This window comes from Paramisgurnus dabryanus, chromosome 15, assembly GCF_030506205.2.
Source record: "Paramisgurnus dabryanus chromosome 15, PD_genome_1.1, whole genome shotgun sequence".
Taxonomy (NCBI): Eukaryota; Metazoa; Chordata; class Actinopteri; order Cypriniformes; family Cobitidae; genus Paramisgurnus; species Paramisgurnus dabryanus.
In genome coordinates this window covers 17,506,624-17,523,339 of record NC_133351.1, presented here as the reverse complement: position 1 = coordinate 17,523,339, position 16,716 = coordinate 17,506,624, and the positions used below count along the sequence as shown (strand labels likewise).

At 37.1% G+C, this 16,716-nt stretch overlaps 1 protein-coding gene across 10 annotated transcripts in view; it reads right to left on the bottom strand.

The window, feature by feature from the left end:
* Positions 1–16,716, bottom strand: part of stxbp5l (syntaxin binding protein 5L) — a 167,385-nt gene that overhangs the window by 13,777 nt on the left and 136,892 nt on the right. For 4 of the 10 annotated variants that reach the window (XM_065251625.2, XM_065251627.2, XM_065251626.2 and 1 more), the window contains 2 exons: positions 16,351–16,416; positions 3,915–4,097 (listed from right to left, as the gene is read on the bottom strand). In XM_065251625.2, coding sequence (XP_065107697.1) covers positions 3,915–4,097; positions 16,351–16,416 — 249 coding nt within the window. Of the gene's footprint in view, positions 1–3,914; positions 4,098–6,333; positions 6,388–12,294; positions 12,400–16,350; positions 16,417–16,716 lie in introns of all 10 variants that reach the window. The other 6 variants (XM_065251620.2, XM_065251624.2, XM_065251623.2 and 3 more) reach the window with 3 other exon arrangements.

The following is a 16,716-nucleotide window of genomic DNA, read 5'->3' as shown; positions in this document are numbered from 1 at the left end:
ATGAATTCTGTGACACTCTCTGTATGCTGCTGTCTGACTTTGGCCACTTGTCCTGGTTGGTGTCCTTCACGTAAACAGGATTACGGACACAGGTGGCAACGATTGGATTAGTAATTGACAGAAAGTCAGCGTGGAGTGAGGATATGATCTAAGTGATGTGTTATATTAGGGACATAAATGACTGACAAGGACAGGGCATTGACAGTCAAGCACATTTGTCTGTGAAAGTCTTTTGAAGAACAGACAGGAAGCCTAATGAACTAAGGTCATGATGTTTTGGTTTGACTCAAATGCAATGATTCTCCGACTCGACAAGTTAAATACCTACATCTTTAAGTTCATACTTATAGTTCAATTTTTTTGGTTCCCTTTCGAGGGAACACCACGCTGCGTCAGAGAGCTGATGCTTTTGGAATGCCTACAGTGTGACAGTGTCTGAGTATTTATATCAAATTCAACCAATGGTTGGCCGTAACGTCACCGGCGGAAGCCAGAGAGCATAAAAGGATGAAAAGGAATGCCCACTTTTCGGCATATGCCGAAGCGGGTGTACAGGTACGCCGGAAGTATGGCAAAGAAGACGCAGCATTTTGTTCCCTTCTCAGGGAACAGAGGTTACATACGTACCCTGAGACATTATTTTATTATTCATATTGGCATTTTATCAGCGAACCTGAGTATAACGAACCATAATGTGTAAGGATAAGGTCACCACCCGACTGGTCGGCTTTGATGACGCATTTTCTCTGTGCACCCTCTGTGCAGCATTCATATTTACTCAACCGCAACAACCGAGCAATCGCACCACAGTTTGTTTTAATCAAATCAAACATGTCAAGTATGAACACACCCTTCTGTCACTTTGGACTGGCATGGCCAGTTCAATATTGTTTACTTCCTTGCAAAACCTGCATTATTATTGTGAAAGGGCTCCCAAAAGAATCTGATTTATTTATGCTATACAAACTATCAAGACCAGACTGCAATGTCCTGTGATACTTCAGAATGATATGCAGAGAAGCTCCTGACATCCAGGAACAGTTCAAACTTTTAAATGTCTTATTTGTCACTCATATATTGAGATATAAATGAATGGTCTTTCTGCACTGAAAAGCAGGTTATTATAGGACCAGAGATACAATTATTTCATGATACAGTAAAGGTATGACCCCTTAAAGGTGCAATGTGTAACTTTTAGGAGGATCTCTTGACAGAAATTCAATATAATATAGACCCTTTTACTGTTTGTATACAATGATGACGTGGCAACGTATGCGCGCGCAGTTTGGCAACGGAAGTATGGCAAGAATCAGCAGTGAAGCAACACAGACAGAGAAAGTTATTTTAAGAAGTTGACCTGTCAACTTTTTCAACACAGCTACCAGATCCGTGTACTATAGTGGAGTGGATAGAAGACGTTAGCAGATGGCCAAATATAAAGTGGCCAGATACATATATATGTATATTAGTATATTATATTAGTGCAACCAAACGCAAAAACCAGACATTTTGATGCTGGGAAACCGTTTTAATAAACTTTCTGAGTCGCTTACACGTTAGAACCAATGGCGAACAACACCACTTCTGTTGCCGAAATGTGCGCGCAGGCTATTTGATCACGTGGGCTGTAAAAGGGTCTATACATAACTATATTATCAGTAGTGTAAAAAGACATTCCACAATGAACTGGATTGTTTTTAGTACCAAAGAATGAGCCATTTGTTTCTATATACACAGCGGGTCCCCTTACATGGAAGTCGCCGTCATGTTTCTACAGTAGTCCTAAATTAACAAACTGCTCTACAGAGTGCATTTCATCCCTACGTTGTCTCAGACGACAACATGTTTGTCCTGTGGCAGCTACCATAGCTTCTCATTGCGTTTTGAAATTAAGGTTGGTTGCAATTCACAATCTTACCGCTAGATGCTGAAAAACGCACATTAGACCTTTAAAAGTAAGACTCTTTGTTACTTTCAAGAATGGGCACACACACACAAACATTAAAACATAGCAGCGATATGCACAAACACTTGAACATATACACTCTGATTATGCGTTTTGTAGGAACGTACGGCATTGTCTTAACATTCTCTAGTAAGCATTAAAAAATATTTCACTGAGAGGGTGTAAAAGAAAGACCAAGGCCATGAATGTAACATAAACCTAAGCTAGTTTTTTTCAGAGTCCGTCTACACTCATTTTTCAATTAACATCACCAACCCACTTGTCGAATGGCTGCGTGCAGAGGTGGCAATTAAAAGCATTTTAAACAAAAGTATAATTAGGCTCGCAGTGGTGTCTGCTTAAGCCTCCATGTTTGATGCAAACATACAGTCTCAAACATTAAAGGGATCAAAGATCCCCAAAGCTTGTAATGCTCTCATTTTTGTGAGTCACATTCTGCAAGGTTTGTGCTGTGTTTTCTAGTTTTACTTTGAAAAAACATGGGCGAACATTAATTAAATACACCTATTTGCAATGTTCCTTCTATTCATCCCAATTTTAATCAGGATGAACAGGATTCGACTGAAGTTCAAAACACAAACCTAATATGAGATCACAAAAACCTGTCCCCAAATTGTAAAAAGTGTGTTAAAAGTGCCCTGTTACCCCTTTTCCACCTTCAACATTCTTGTCCCATTCTGTGTGTTGCCCCAAAGAAAAAGTGGCAATGGGTGAAAAATACCACCTGAATGTTTAATGAATCTATTCAGTATCTGAGTTGGGATGACATAACGTCTCTAAATTAAATTACTTGTGAACGTTGAACAAAAAGATTTAAAACTACCAATACTGAATAACAAAGACTCTATTGGTCTTTCGTAAGCAGGTTATGTTGTAAAAGGGTACGCTTACACGACAACGATTGTACTAAAAATTTTGTTGTTTTTCCTTGGTGTATTTAAAAAAATTAACGTACACACGGATCCACAAGAACAATAAAAACACTGTTATATGCATGCTGGACCAATCATTGGCAATGATATCTTGTAAAGAAATGCTGCCCGCCTGCACACAAACAGTATGCATTCATCTACAGAGTAATAAATAAAAAAAGGTCAGTTTATTGCTGCAAGTGACCCAGGATTATAAAACGCAATTGTTGTTTTGGTTGTTAAGTATACTCCTATATGCCTGTACCCTGAACACATACTGTAATACATATGCGCATGGCATCACAGTTTTTACAGATTTTGTTGTTAGCAAGAAAATGATATTGGTGTCCTTTTAACCCTGCTGAAAAACAATAGAAACCATCACAGAAATTCTTTTGGATTTAATGGTTTTAATTGGAATTTTATTGGTTGTAATGGAAACTATAATGGTCTTTATGGGTCTCTCCTGGCTTGTGTTGGGTTCTATTGGTGGGGCCATTAAATCTTAGTGGAATATGTACCAAAAAAGAAATTGTGCAGTGTTTTAATCTTTAATGGTTCCTAATGGTATTTTAATGGAAACCAATAGAATTTCTGTTATGGTTTCTATTGTTGTTTTTAAGCAGGGTAAATACTTCCTCTTTGAAATAACTTTTAAAGCTTGTTAATTGTAAATAAACACCATAATGAATAACAGGTTTACAGTTTTTGCTTGAAAATGTTGTCGTGTAAACGTGGCCAAAGTCAGTTACATAATGACACTGTTTAGTTCCTTAGCTCTTGTGATTTTCTGTCCGAACACCTATTCGGTGGAAAAGGGGTAAGTTTCCTGCATGGCATGAAAGGGCTGTTGAAGTCACCAATCTCTCCAACAGTGTAAAAAACAAAGCATTAAACACAAAATGCAGTCAAATCAGTGCAAACCGCAATAAAACCCCAACCCCCTCCTTGTATCCCTTGATGAGTGGGAAACATGCAGGAAGGGATGTGGATACGTGGAATTAAAGGGATAAAGGAGTTGGAGAACAAGCACACACCTTCGGTGAGGGAGGACACAGGCAAAGAGACCTCCATGCATGCGGCGGACTGGGCCTTGCGGAAGGGTGGTCGGCCGGGCCCTCTGCGGGCGAGGCGTGCACCTTCTGGGCCCCCCGGGACTCTGGTCTTCCCAGAAGGACAGGGCTGAGAGGTGGGGCTAGTGCAATGTCCATTCACATGATCTGTAACAACGGGCATAGCATTAGCAAAAAAAAACATACTGAGATTAGTAAGAGAGAGAGGTGAAAAGGACAGTGAGATGAAAAATGGAGCCGCAAAGGAGAGAACAGTATATTCAGAAAAAGAAAGAAAGAAATGGAAAAAGGAAAAGAAAAAAACTTAATCGAGCATTCGGAAAGGCATTCTCATCCCATCTTAATCCAAGACAGTTAAAAAGATGATGCTTGATTTCACAAAACAAACAAACCAAAAACTCATTCTATTCCTGCAGGGAAGTCACAGTTTTCAGCAGCACCTGGGTGAAAGTCTCACTAGACCCTGCCTAACCAGAGCCTTATGTATGACTTTGATAGACTCCTGACTATTTTAATATTCTAGCTGCATATTCCCTCTTTCCCACATTCAGATCTTATATCATTTTCGATCAATCAATTTCATGCCAACGCAGCCATCCAAATCCACAACTGTCTGCTGATATTTCCTATCAGTGGAATTTTCATTTTAATACTGCATGTAGCCAAGTCTCTTCAACCAAACCTCGAAACAAAGCATTGGTAAGAACACCATCTGTAATAAGTACATCAATATTGTAAAGTCATTTTTATTTAAGTCATCTACTGTTATCATCCTTTCCATTTTACTGTGTACTGTCAGAAAAGATCTCTGAGGTGAACCCTTTAAAAAGTCCTAAAATGTACTATTTAGGCACAGATCATTTGATACCAATACTGTATGTACCTCTGAGATATTATTATGAACTCTTTAGATAGAAAAGGGTACCACTCCAGTGACAGCTAAGGACCATTTTTCATAATTTTTTCTGACAATGTAAAGTTATATTTTAATGCTATTTTGTAGCAGTCATTGATACTTAATGGAAAGAAATTGTTTTTGATTGTAGCTACTAAATATTTAAAATTGTCCCAATTGTTCAACATAGCCCAGAGGAATCATTGCATAGCAGCCCTGGAGGGTCGGACAATGTGACAGAGCTGCCTCTGGGATGAGAAAGCCCAAATAATTGACCCTGTCCGCTGTCATTTTCATGCCTGTTTTCCCTGGCTTGCACCAGAGGTAAGGGTCAATGTTTCTAAATGAGCCCAGTGGCCATTCATTGAGAGCCTGAGAGTGTCAGCTACAGCCCTGGTGCATTCAAGGGGAGACAGTTCTGCTTCACCAACATTACATAAAGCAATTTAACACCAACCTAACTATAGACACACATACACCCACACTGCCTCTCTAACTCACTCCCACTTAAAAATTACCTTTCTAGTATGTTACCAATCTTTCTATGACCAGAACCCTCAAGCTAACATTTTCGTATTATAAAATGACCCACTGTGCATTGTAAGATATTCTGAACAGTTTCCAGCGAGGTCAAATATCAAAACCTCCAAGGATTAGAAACAAGAGTAATTATTCACAGCCCAGAACATTTCCTATTGTAATGCTGTTCAGGTCAACCTGTTAAAGAAACTTGTTATTACACATAAGGACATATTTGGCACAAGAAATTGTTCAAGTGTTCAGCCCTCAGCGAGAGGTGTGTTAGTCGCAGCCTAGCACGAAACAAAAAGCCAGACGATAGAGAGAGAGAGAAAGAGAGGAACAGTAAAGAAGAACAAGTACTCGGCGAAAGAGACACAGTGAGAGATTTTGGAGCGTTGCCATAAAAGGCCAAAGAATGGTCCAAGTCACGATGAGGCAAGCTCAGTTGCAGAAAATGGACTCATTACATAAGTGCATGTCTATTCAGAGCCATAGAGAATGATCCAATCACAATGAAGCAGGCTTTTATAGAGTAAGAAAATGAACCAATAGGGTTAGAGCATGTTTTGAGATAAACAATGATCCAATTACGATGGAGCAAGGCTGTTTAGAGGTAAAAGATGAACCAATTGCGAAACAGCAAGTTTTTAGAGTGATACTCTTTTTAACTTAGGAATGAATATGTTGAACAAACCACCTTTGTAAACACTTGCAAAATGTACATTGAAAAGCAAAAAAAGTTCAACCACACACAGAGATGTAAAGAGGAAACTTCATGGAGCGCCACTTTATGAATTCAAATTAGAGGAAAGTGACAAAAAGCGATCAAATTAAAAATACATCAAATATGAACTTTAAAGTGCAGGGGCTTTATCATTTCATTCTCAACAGGATGGAAACAGAGAAAGTTGATGAATCGAAGGCAAGAATCAAGAAAATGAACTGCTCGCTTTCGGCCTACCGTACCAAGATCAGTCTTAAGATCTGTGGGTAGACTTAACTTTCTGCCTGGTCCCTTTACTGAAACAAAACAAAATAGGACAAAAAGGGGCAATTAATTGATTCAAGAAAATAAAACGAAAGATGCAAAGATCAACAAAACGAAGAGATCAGATCAAATCTAAATCATATACTGATGAAATAAAGAAAATTATTTTGCGCAACACATGCAGGTGTACACATTGACATGTGACGCATCATTCGACTGCCATGCCCCATCGCGTACTGCCACCAGACAAAATAAGACGTATCTGTACTTTTTTTCGGTGCATGCAGTACACAATCCATGTTTATTTTTATTCCCTCCAATGTGAGGTAAGGACATATGACATAGTAAAATTTCATAAATTGATTTAAAAAAAAAAACAACAACAACAACAACACAGAAACCAAATCACACATACAACTATCAACACCCACAAAAAGTATAAAAAGATAAAGGTCAACATTTTGCAAGCATTTTGCATCCGCAAAGGTTATAGTAGTATGTGCTGAGCTAAATGTTTTAGGAAGAATACATGGTAAAATTACTGCGGAGATGGATTTATCAAAGAAACTCAAAAATGGATTCTGAATATCAGTTCATTATAGGTTTTCACAGCTGTAAATATAAAATACATCAATAATCAAGCAAGAAACTTTTCAAAGACTTTCTGTTATCTAAAAGACTTTTCAACTGAAAGTTTGTAAAGTGGGGTGCAATTATACAATATCATTTTAGGCTTGGTACTGACGTTGCTCTTCGTAAAGACCCCATGAAATGATCTGATGTATGCAATTGTCTTTTCTATGTTGACATACTGTAAAAAAATCTACATATATTTTATGTTACTTTAACTAAATTTGTTAACTTGTTTTCTGGATAAAATCACCCTATATAATGTAAAGAACATTCTGTGGAAATATAACCTTGATATCTTTAATGAAAGCAAAATCATTGAGTGAAATGTTTCTAATCTCAAAATTAGATTATGAGACTTTAGCCTGGATTTCACAGACAGGGTTACATATTTCCCGGATGAAATGTATGGGACACATCAGTAGGCTGGTACTTCTTTAAATAAGCCTATAGCCTATTTTGCGCTTCTTGCTGTTATAGGTGGTAGAGGAGGGAATCATCTCCTTAATATATAAAATATATATATATATATATATATGTGGATATACTTTGAACAAACAAAGTATTTGAATTTAGAGACATGGTTATGGTATTCACTTTTTCCCACTCTTCCACCATGGATGTAAAGATGGACAGTATTCTGGATGGAAGGAAATTGCTCCTGGAAGTTGCAGTAATTGAAACCCCCCTAGATCAATAAACTGAGCTTTAGATGTGGAATCCTTGCCAATAGTTTTTACACCGATAGTATCAGCTTGCACATGGATGTGCATGTGTAGAGAAATGGACAAAATGACCAAAAAGCGTGACCCTACATGCTGCAATGAGAGAGTGATACACAAGCTATGAGTTGTATGTTGCGTGTATGTGTGTCTGCGTAAACATGTGTTGCACATCATTGGTTATTGTAATCCAGTGGCACAGCCACAATGGCAAACAACAGCTGGCATCCGCTGATTTCAACGTCAGACCTCCAGTGGCTTCTCTGTATTATTGTCTTTTCCATGGGCAGAATTTCAGGAGTTGTTTAGCCATTCCAAACACCACGTCTCCTCTGTGAGGCCGAATCAGAAGAATAGTAATTTGGGATTGTTTTTGGATTGATCTCAAAAAATGGTCTTCTGCCATCCTGCATTGCAATTTGCATGAATTAGGGACTTCTTTGCTTTCAGCTCACGCCATCTTTGGCTAATTCGTAGAGGCGGAAAATACTTCAGATGGGCGCTAGAGATTTAGATGGCAAACTACAATGAATCGAAAGTAATTTTACTCTCACAAACACACATTAGCATTTTTAAACCACAATGTATTTTTTTGTTCGTATTGAATGGCTAATCATGATCATTTTACTCTTGTTGCATTTTACCTCTTGTATGGTATTGAAAAACACTTTCATTTTCTGGCTAAAGAATGCATGTCTAATTAGTGTCACCATTTAAGTGACCTTTGTTTTTTTTATTTATGTTTTTAAATTGAGCCAACACAAGGCCATTAACATGCAGGGCATTTTCAAAGGTAAACAAAGCATTATTAGCATAAATCTAATGCTCATGCTTGTAGCCATTCTCACTGCCATGCTCAGTAACAAAGCTTTGCAGTCAGTATAATGCAAATTGATTTATGTTTTGTTTGAAATGTTATAGGCAAAAAACATAGCACACATGTCCAGGAAATAGAGAAATTCTAGAAATACAAATGAACAAAAGCAAAATACACTATATTGACAAAAGTACTGGGACGCCCCAATAAAGATAAAGATGTTTGGGACAGCACAGAGGCCACCTTAAACAGAGCACTGTTGTCTCACAGCAAGAAGGTTCCCGGTTTAAGCCCTGGCTGGGTTAGGAGGTCTCTGTATTCTGTGTTCTCAGTGTGTTAGCATGGGTTTACTCTGGGTACTATAGTAGTTTATTACACGGCTCTCTGGAATGCTTGATTCTGATTGGTCAGTTGAGACATTTGCAGGTTCGTTCTTTTCAAATAATAACCGCTCCAAAGTAATAACGCATAGCCGGTACTACGGTACTACTTGTATGTTTAAAATCCCTCCGCGCCAACAAAGATTACTGTTTGGCGCCATCTTGTGACAAACACTGGACAACCACAATTAAGAATGGACAATTTTGACATTAATTTTAACATGTACGGAAAAAAACAAAACATTTAAACAGTGGATAGAAGAACGAACAACGACAAGACACAGAGGGCTTACTGAGACTGAACTTGACAAAATAGAGCGTGACAGCTACAAAGCCAACACACAAAAAAATACAGAATGGGCATTAAAACTTCTCAAAGACTGGCTAAAAGAGAAAAAAATGGAGACAGACATGTATGAACCAGAGGATCTTAATAAGGTATTACGATCATTTTATGCATCTGTGCAAAGTTTTGTGGAAGGATAAAAATGTTAATTTAAAACAAATATGCCAAATAAAATGTTTCAAATTCATATTCATGTCCAGTTTTTTTTCTTATGTGGCAAGTAGCCGTGTAATAAGCGGGATAATGTAGAGGCAGCCTGTAGTTATCGTGAAATAAGCCCCTTCAGTGTGAAACAAGACCCTCCGCTTTGCGTCGGGTCCTGATCACACTGTCGGGGCTTATTTTCCGATAACTACCGGCTGCCTATACATTATCCCTTACATATGGTTTCCTTCCACAGTCCAAAAACTATACACACGTTGATCTATACACACACTGAGAGAAGGGCAATTTGACATCTCCAATTTACCTAACCTGCTTTTTTACCTAGTGATTAAACAGTTCTCCCCATGAATAAAGTGAAAAAATGCATTCAGTATATGTGTAAACATGTTTATCTATTCCACGCTCTTCGAACGAATGTGTTAAAACAACACATTATTGTTGATTGTGGGACAACACATTAAATGTGTTGTCCCAGAATCCACCCATATCTGTGTTATTATTGAAACAACACATTTTGTGTTACTTTTAACACAACTTGTGTTATATTTTAACAGAAAATGAGACATAATGTGTTAAAAGCTTTATGCACAAAGATCGTAAAAATTAACACATCCTTTCGAAGAGTGCAGTTATTCCAATAAAAACAAATATTAATTCTAAACCATACAATACTATTTTAAATAGTTTTGTTTTCGTCATTGTTGCAACAGTTTTGGAAAGGAATTTTCTGTGCTGAAATGACTCTGCCCGTGTACAAATCATTGATGGGTTTGGGTGATGAGTGTTTGGCTCAAAGCCTGCAAATCATAACAAAGGTGTTCAGCTGGGTTCCAGTCTCGGCTCTGTGCAGACCAGTCAAGTACTTTCACACCAGACTGAATCAATCATTTCATTTTTAACCTTGCTTTGTACATACTGTAGAGGCATTGTCATGTTGGAATAAAAAAAGGTGTTCTGCCCAAACTGTTTGTGCGCTTCTATCAAATAAGCAGCACACAATTTTCTTGAATATCATTATATGCTATAGAAACTAAGATTTTGCTTACTGTAATGTCTAAAGTAGTCAAACCTGTTCATGGGCGTCTCAAAACCTTTGTCTATATGGTGTAAATGCAACAACTAAATAAGTTTAAACTTTCAAGTTTAAACATATAACTTGAAACAAAAACTTTGACCAGATTAACTCTTTCGCCGCCATTGACAAATTATCTCGTCAATTAAGAGAAAACGCTTCCCTGCCAATGATGAGTATTTTCGGCTTTCTGCAATACCACTATTATCCACCAGGTGGTGCACTTCCCGTCTTACAAAACCTGGAAGTATCGCGATAGAGCAAACAGCTGTATGTCCGTGTAAGTTTTTAGGATCGCTCTCAAACTGATCTCTAACTAATTTTATTGTCTCAGCCTTTTCTGCTCAAAATTTTGTGTTTTTGAAGAAACCTACTCATATTTGAGAGGTGATAAAAGAGAACTAATGAAGTTAGGATGAAAGCAGATGTTCTGTTCTTTCATTTCATATATTGTATGTTTATATATTTAAAGAAGAAAATTCTCTGGAAGGCATTCAACTTTTGTGAAAATCCTGAAAAATGCTTACGCTGGTGGCAAAAGAGTTAAACAAATTATTATTCGCCATATGTCAATTTTATTATAAGTAAAATGTTAAAGGGATAGTTCACTTTAAAATGAAAATTCTGTCATCCTTTACTCACCCTCATGTTGTTCTAAACCTGTATGAATTTATTTTTTCTGATGAACACAAAAGAAGATATTTAGCGAAATGATGGTAAACACACAACAGTAAGTGACCATAGACTTCCATAGTAGGAATAACAAATTATGATGGAATTTAATGGGTACTGTCAACTGTGTGCTTACCATCATTTATCAAAATATTTCTTCATTATTTATCACAATACTTCCAAAATATTTTTTTTCTACTATGGAAGTCTATGGTCACTTACTGCTGTGTGTTTACCATCATTTCTCAAAATATCTTCTTTTGTGTTCATCAGAAAAAATTAATTCATACAGGTTTAGAACAACATGAGGATGAGTAAATGACGACAGAATTTTCATTTTAAAGTGAACTATCCCTTTAATCAATAAAAGTTAACCAATAAATGAACACCATTCCAAGATAGTAAGTGTCTACAAACATAATAGCCAGTAGGACATTGACAAACACCTGTTCACATTTACACACACATACAGTACATACATGATCCAAACAGGTTCAAACATAACTGTCCATTGCTGCCATGTATATAGAAATCCTAATAAATCTTTCAAATTTGAGTCACCTGTCTTGCACTTTAAATCTTTTCAAAATGACATGAAATTTAAAAACATAACAAGTAAATGTTTATATTTTAACTTAAACACTATTTTGACCCTGTTACATATGCCTACATATGCCTAAGATATGTTACATATGCCTAAGAGTTAAGTAAGCACATATTGGGAATGTTAAGCTACTTTATAAAATGTGTTATTCATTTGGTGTGCATCAAATTCTGTTAAGCATTGCAAAATAAGTAATGTGAGTCCATATTATAACTCATTCAACATCCTGTCTAGGCCATTGTGATGAAATCTCATCTTTAACATACATACAGATGGTACGTACTGTTTACTATCATGCCCCAAACACACACATGCCAATACTACCCACACAGATACTCGCATACATTCACACTCACACACGCCTAACACCTCAGCAGCAAAGAGCGTGGCATGTGGCATCACGAGCGTGAGGCTACTTCTACTGCAGCATGCGACCCCCAAACAAACACTCACACACACGCACGCAAATAAAAGCGTCGGTGTGTGTGTGTGCGTGTGTGTGTGTTTTTAAGGGGCTGGACACATTCTTACCATTGTCTAGGAGATAAAACACAGGACTGTAGTGGCAGGACCGGAGGTTAGACACAGGTTCTCCTGTGCCTCGTGGGTCATTATGCAGGGAAGGGGAGTAGGGTGCTGGAAATCAAAAATTACACAATTACAGTCACATGTTGAGGATTCAGTGAGGCTAAAGTACTGCTAAACAACTTTTAATACAAAGGTCTTTAGATTTTTGTAGGATGGAAGCATAAAACTAATTAAAAAGCAATCTTCTATTAAAACCATTATATTATTAACATTCTAGACAAGATTCTATATATTTACATGTGCAAGAAAAGGTTTTTTTATTTGTAAAGAAAACACATAATAGGCCCCAGATAGTGGAAGACAATTAAACTACCCCATCTCAAAAGTATTATGAAATCTTATGGCATCTTCTTGCAATTTATTCCTAAACATTTCTTGCAAAGTTTATTCTACGTTGAAAACGTCTGACAGAATTTATCGAGCAGCACCTGGACGTGTCTTTTCATTTACTGAATATATGTCACCTCACAGGAGGGTCTTCATCAGTTGTTGAATGGTGGAAATCCCCCAATTTTTAAACCACATCACACATCATGAATTCGCAAGACTGACAAATCACTGCAGATGTTGTCGACCTGATGGCGTGAATCGTGATTGATGTGAATTGGGGCCAAATTGCTGGGGTAAAGATGAAAATACAGCACTCTAAGTGGCGCACAAGCATATCGCAAACCCTGCTGGTTGGCATGAATGGCCCTTCTCAGTCCTTTTATGAACCAAGTACCATTCCCATCCAAAAGCTTTATATTGCTTTCTCCAAAACAGTCATTCTTAACATTTAGATATGTGACTCACACTGCCCAAAATGGCCTTTTCCTTTATATTGTGCCATCAGCTTTTCCTTTTTCTCTATGTTGATCTTACTTAAGATGTTTTTGAAGTTAAGGCAGCTCTGTAGGTACAGTGCTGCTTCCAAATTGAAGTATCAGAGGTGTCTATAGTTGTGTATAAATGACATAAGTGCTGATATAAACTTGTTCTTGTGATAACCTGGGAACGCTTTTGTTTCCTGTCAGCAGTAACTGTAATTGTAAAACTGTGAAAAGTTTATTAATGCCACATCTGTGCAGCATTAAACTGTGCCGTCTGTAAGTAAATGCACCCTCATTATGGTTTAGCCAAATTAGGTTGTTTTACTTTTTCACGAGAACATCGTAGACAGGGTTTGCTGGGCATTAAAATCCATGACTTGAGGCTTAAAATGCAAAATGGTGACAATATAGACAACATTGTTAAAGTAGTCTGTTTTAGCTGTGCTGTAGCTGACCATCAGTTTATATTAGGGATGCACCAATACAAAATTTATATCGATATAATATTCAATAACTTAGAGTGACATCTGCCAAAACCGATAATTTAGTGTTTAACTCCTCGTTTCAAATCATTATGTCATGAAATCCTAGAAGTGCAGAGCATAAACTGCAATTTTGTTGTCATTGTGACCCAATTCAAAATAATTACACAGCATCAGTGTTGGGGGTAACGCATTACAAGTAACATACATTACGTAATAATATTACTTTTCTGAAGTAACGAGTGAAGTAACGAATTACTTTATAAATGTACACATTAATTTTTGAGTTACTTTTTAAAAAAAAGTAATGTGAGTTACTTTTTAGTTTAATTAATTAGATAAAAAAATCTAATGTAATAAATTAAACTGAACATGTTTATTATGCACTCTATGTCTGCGTGTCTGAGCGGGAACAGTTTGAGTCAGAAACGGAGATGGCAGGCCAGAGCTTGACATTTTTGCGATGGAAATATGCAATTTCTGAATGCAGAACTTCTCAGTTATATAAAAACACCTGCCAGGCCTGAAAGAAATCAAGCCTCAGCCAAGTAAGAAAAAGTAACTTAAAAGTAACTAAAAGTAATTTAAAAGTAACTTTAAAGTAACGCAAGTATTACTTTCCATGAAAAGTAACTAAGTAACGCAAATAGTTACTTTTTAGGGGAGTAACTTAATATTGTAATGCATTACTTTTAAAAGTAACTTTCTCCTACACTGCACAGCATGAGTTCTGATGCATTTTCCCTTTATTGCATTAATTTATATGTGCTCATTTAGATTTAGATTTTCTGGTCTCTAAACCTTCATCTTTTTCTTTTAATTCCAAAATAATCTGTTACTAAAAATATCACTACTGGTCACACAGTCGATGGCTGACATTTCATCCTATTAACCGCCTAGCAGTGTAGTCGGCCTTAGCAACCCACTTCAACCCTGCTGACAAATATAGCAACTGCACAAACAATAAACAACAACAACTGGCAAACACAGAAGTAACACTTCAAAGTGGAGTGATATCTCTGGAGGTAACACTGTCAATACCACCTAAAGCTTGAAATAAAATCCCACATCTTCTTAGTCTGGGACAAAGACATGACAGAGTACAAATGTGGTTGAGATTGGGATCGAGACTTTCAAAAAAAAAATTTCTTTTTCTTTTAATATTCTATTCTTGTTCTTTTAGAATAACTTTTATCTTCATTTAAGGATTTTTAAGTAAAATGCTGCCTTTATAATGTGTATATGTTTCAGTGGCTGACATCCAGCCAGGCCATTTTCAAACATCAGTCATAATAGCAGCTTCCACAAAAACACATTTGAATTACCTAGCAGCAGGAGGTCAAAGCAACAAATCCCACAGAAAGAAACACAAAAGGGACAAAATATTGACAGACGATTTTTTTGCTACAAAGCATTCTGGAAAATAAATCGCAAACACATAATGTATTTAATTTAAGGTCTGAATTCGTAAAAGAACACTTCATCCAAGAATGAAAAGTCGTGTAACGAATCATGACATGGTAAATTCAAATGCCGTTGACAGAATTTCCATATTTGCTCGCGCTATCTCTTTCAAAATGCCTAGATCTCCTCATCCCTGATACACAGACAGTGTTTACAGAAGTAAATTCAGAAATAAACCCAGCGTCAGGCTAGAGCCCACTTTCCCAAGTGACTTCCATCTTTCAGGGGCAGCCTGCTGAGATGGGAACTGGGAAAACAAGCAGAGGCTTCAACTGCACCAAGACATGAGAGCGAAAGACAGACAGAACAAACAGCGAATTTTGTATTCCAGAGACACTGCACAAAATGTGTCTCTGGTTTTTCAAACAACTTCAAAAAACACACAATGAAACAGTTCATCAACTGAAGTGTCAAAGCCTTACTGGATTACTTTATATTAAGAGCTCTATTTGGATTCTCAAGGACATGCGCCATTGTTCTCATCATATTCATGCCACAAACGTGATGAGCAAAGTTCTGTAAACATCATCTTATCCTTATCAAAATTCTGGATATGATGTTAAAAAGAAAGGAAAAACAAAGAAAGAGAGACAGACATTGAAGAAAAAGCCTTCAGGGATTACAGACCTGTGCTGTGAAAAAAAACTTCAGACTTAGAAGAAAGAAGACAAAAAGAAAATGAGATAGAAATGCAGAAAGGTTGTCTGAGAAATACGGCTTTAGTTTGCATTATTATATATACTCTGTCACTTTAGTATAGAGTCAAGCGATTTTCATTTGAAGAACGCATTTTACAACATATATTGGCAAGAAGATAAACTCCCTTATTCATCAAAACAAGCAGTCCCACCTAAAACGTATGCTATTGACAAGTGTTACACTTTTTTAAAAAGTCAACCAACAAATAGCCTGCAAACATTTTTAAAACAACTTAACACACATTAACATTCATTTGTTATGGATTTTAATGGCTCATTAGAAAGCACACATCCAAAAATAGCTGCAGTCGGTCTTTGAGTAAATACAGATTTTCTAAAGTGACTGGTGAAGAGATTAGAGGTAGCAGTGGGTGTGGCTAAAAGACTCACACATATTCATAGGTGAATGTAAGCAGTTATATATGTTGCTGTCTGAGGTAGGTTAGTCAGAAATTTATGTGGCTATCTGGCCAGATGAGTGGGTGTGGTTGTAAGTTGGTGTGACAATCAGCTATGGGTGTGGTCATGATTGGGTGTGGTTACCTGAGGTGGGTGACTTGCTCCTTTCCAGGTCCAAAGATACCTGATTATCAGAAAGCTCTGTAAGGCCTGCCATGAAGGAACATGAAAAGCACGATAAGATGAGTTAAAATGAAAATAATCATTGGATTTCATTGCCACCGAACACATCTGCATGCATCAAACCACCAGAACAAACAATGTGGTCTGGGACACCACCATGATCCTGGAACGTTATATATTTTTGCAAGGAAAATATATATTTCTCACCTCATGCTATATTTGCTATTTTACAAAAAACTTCAACTCACATTGTTGTTATTTTATTACTGCTTTGAACACCAGATCAGGTGAGCTGCTATAAGCTGTTTAACTCTTTCCCCGCCATTG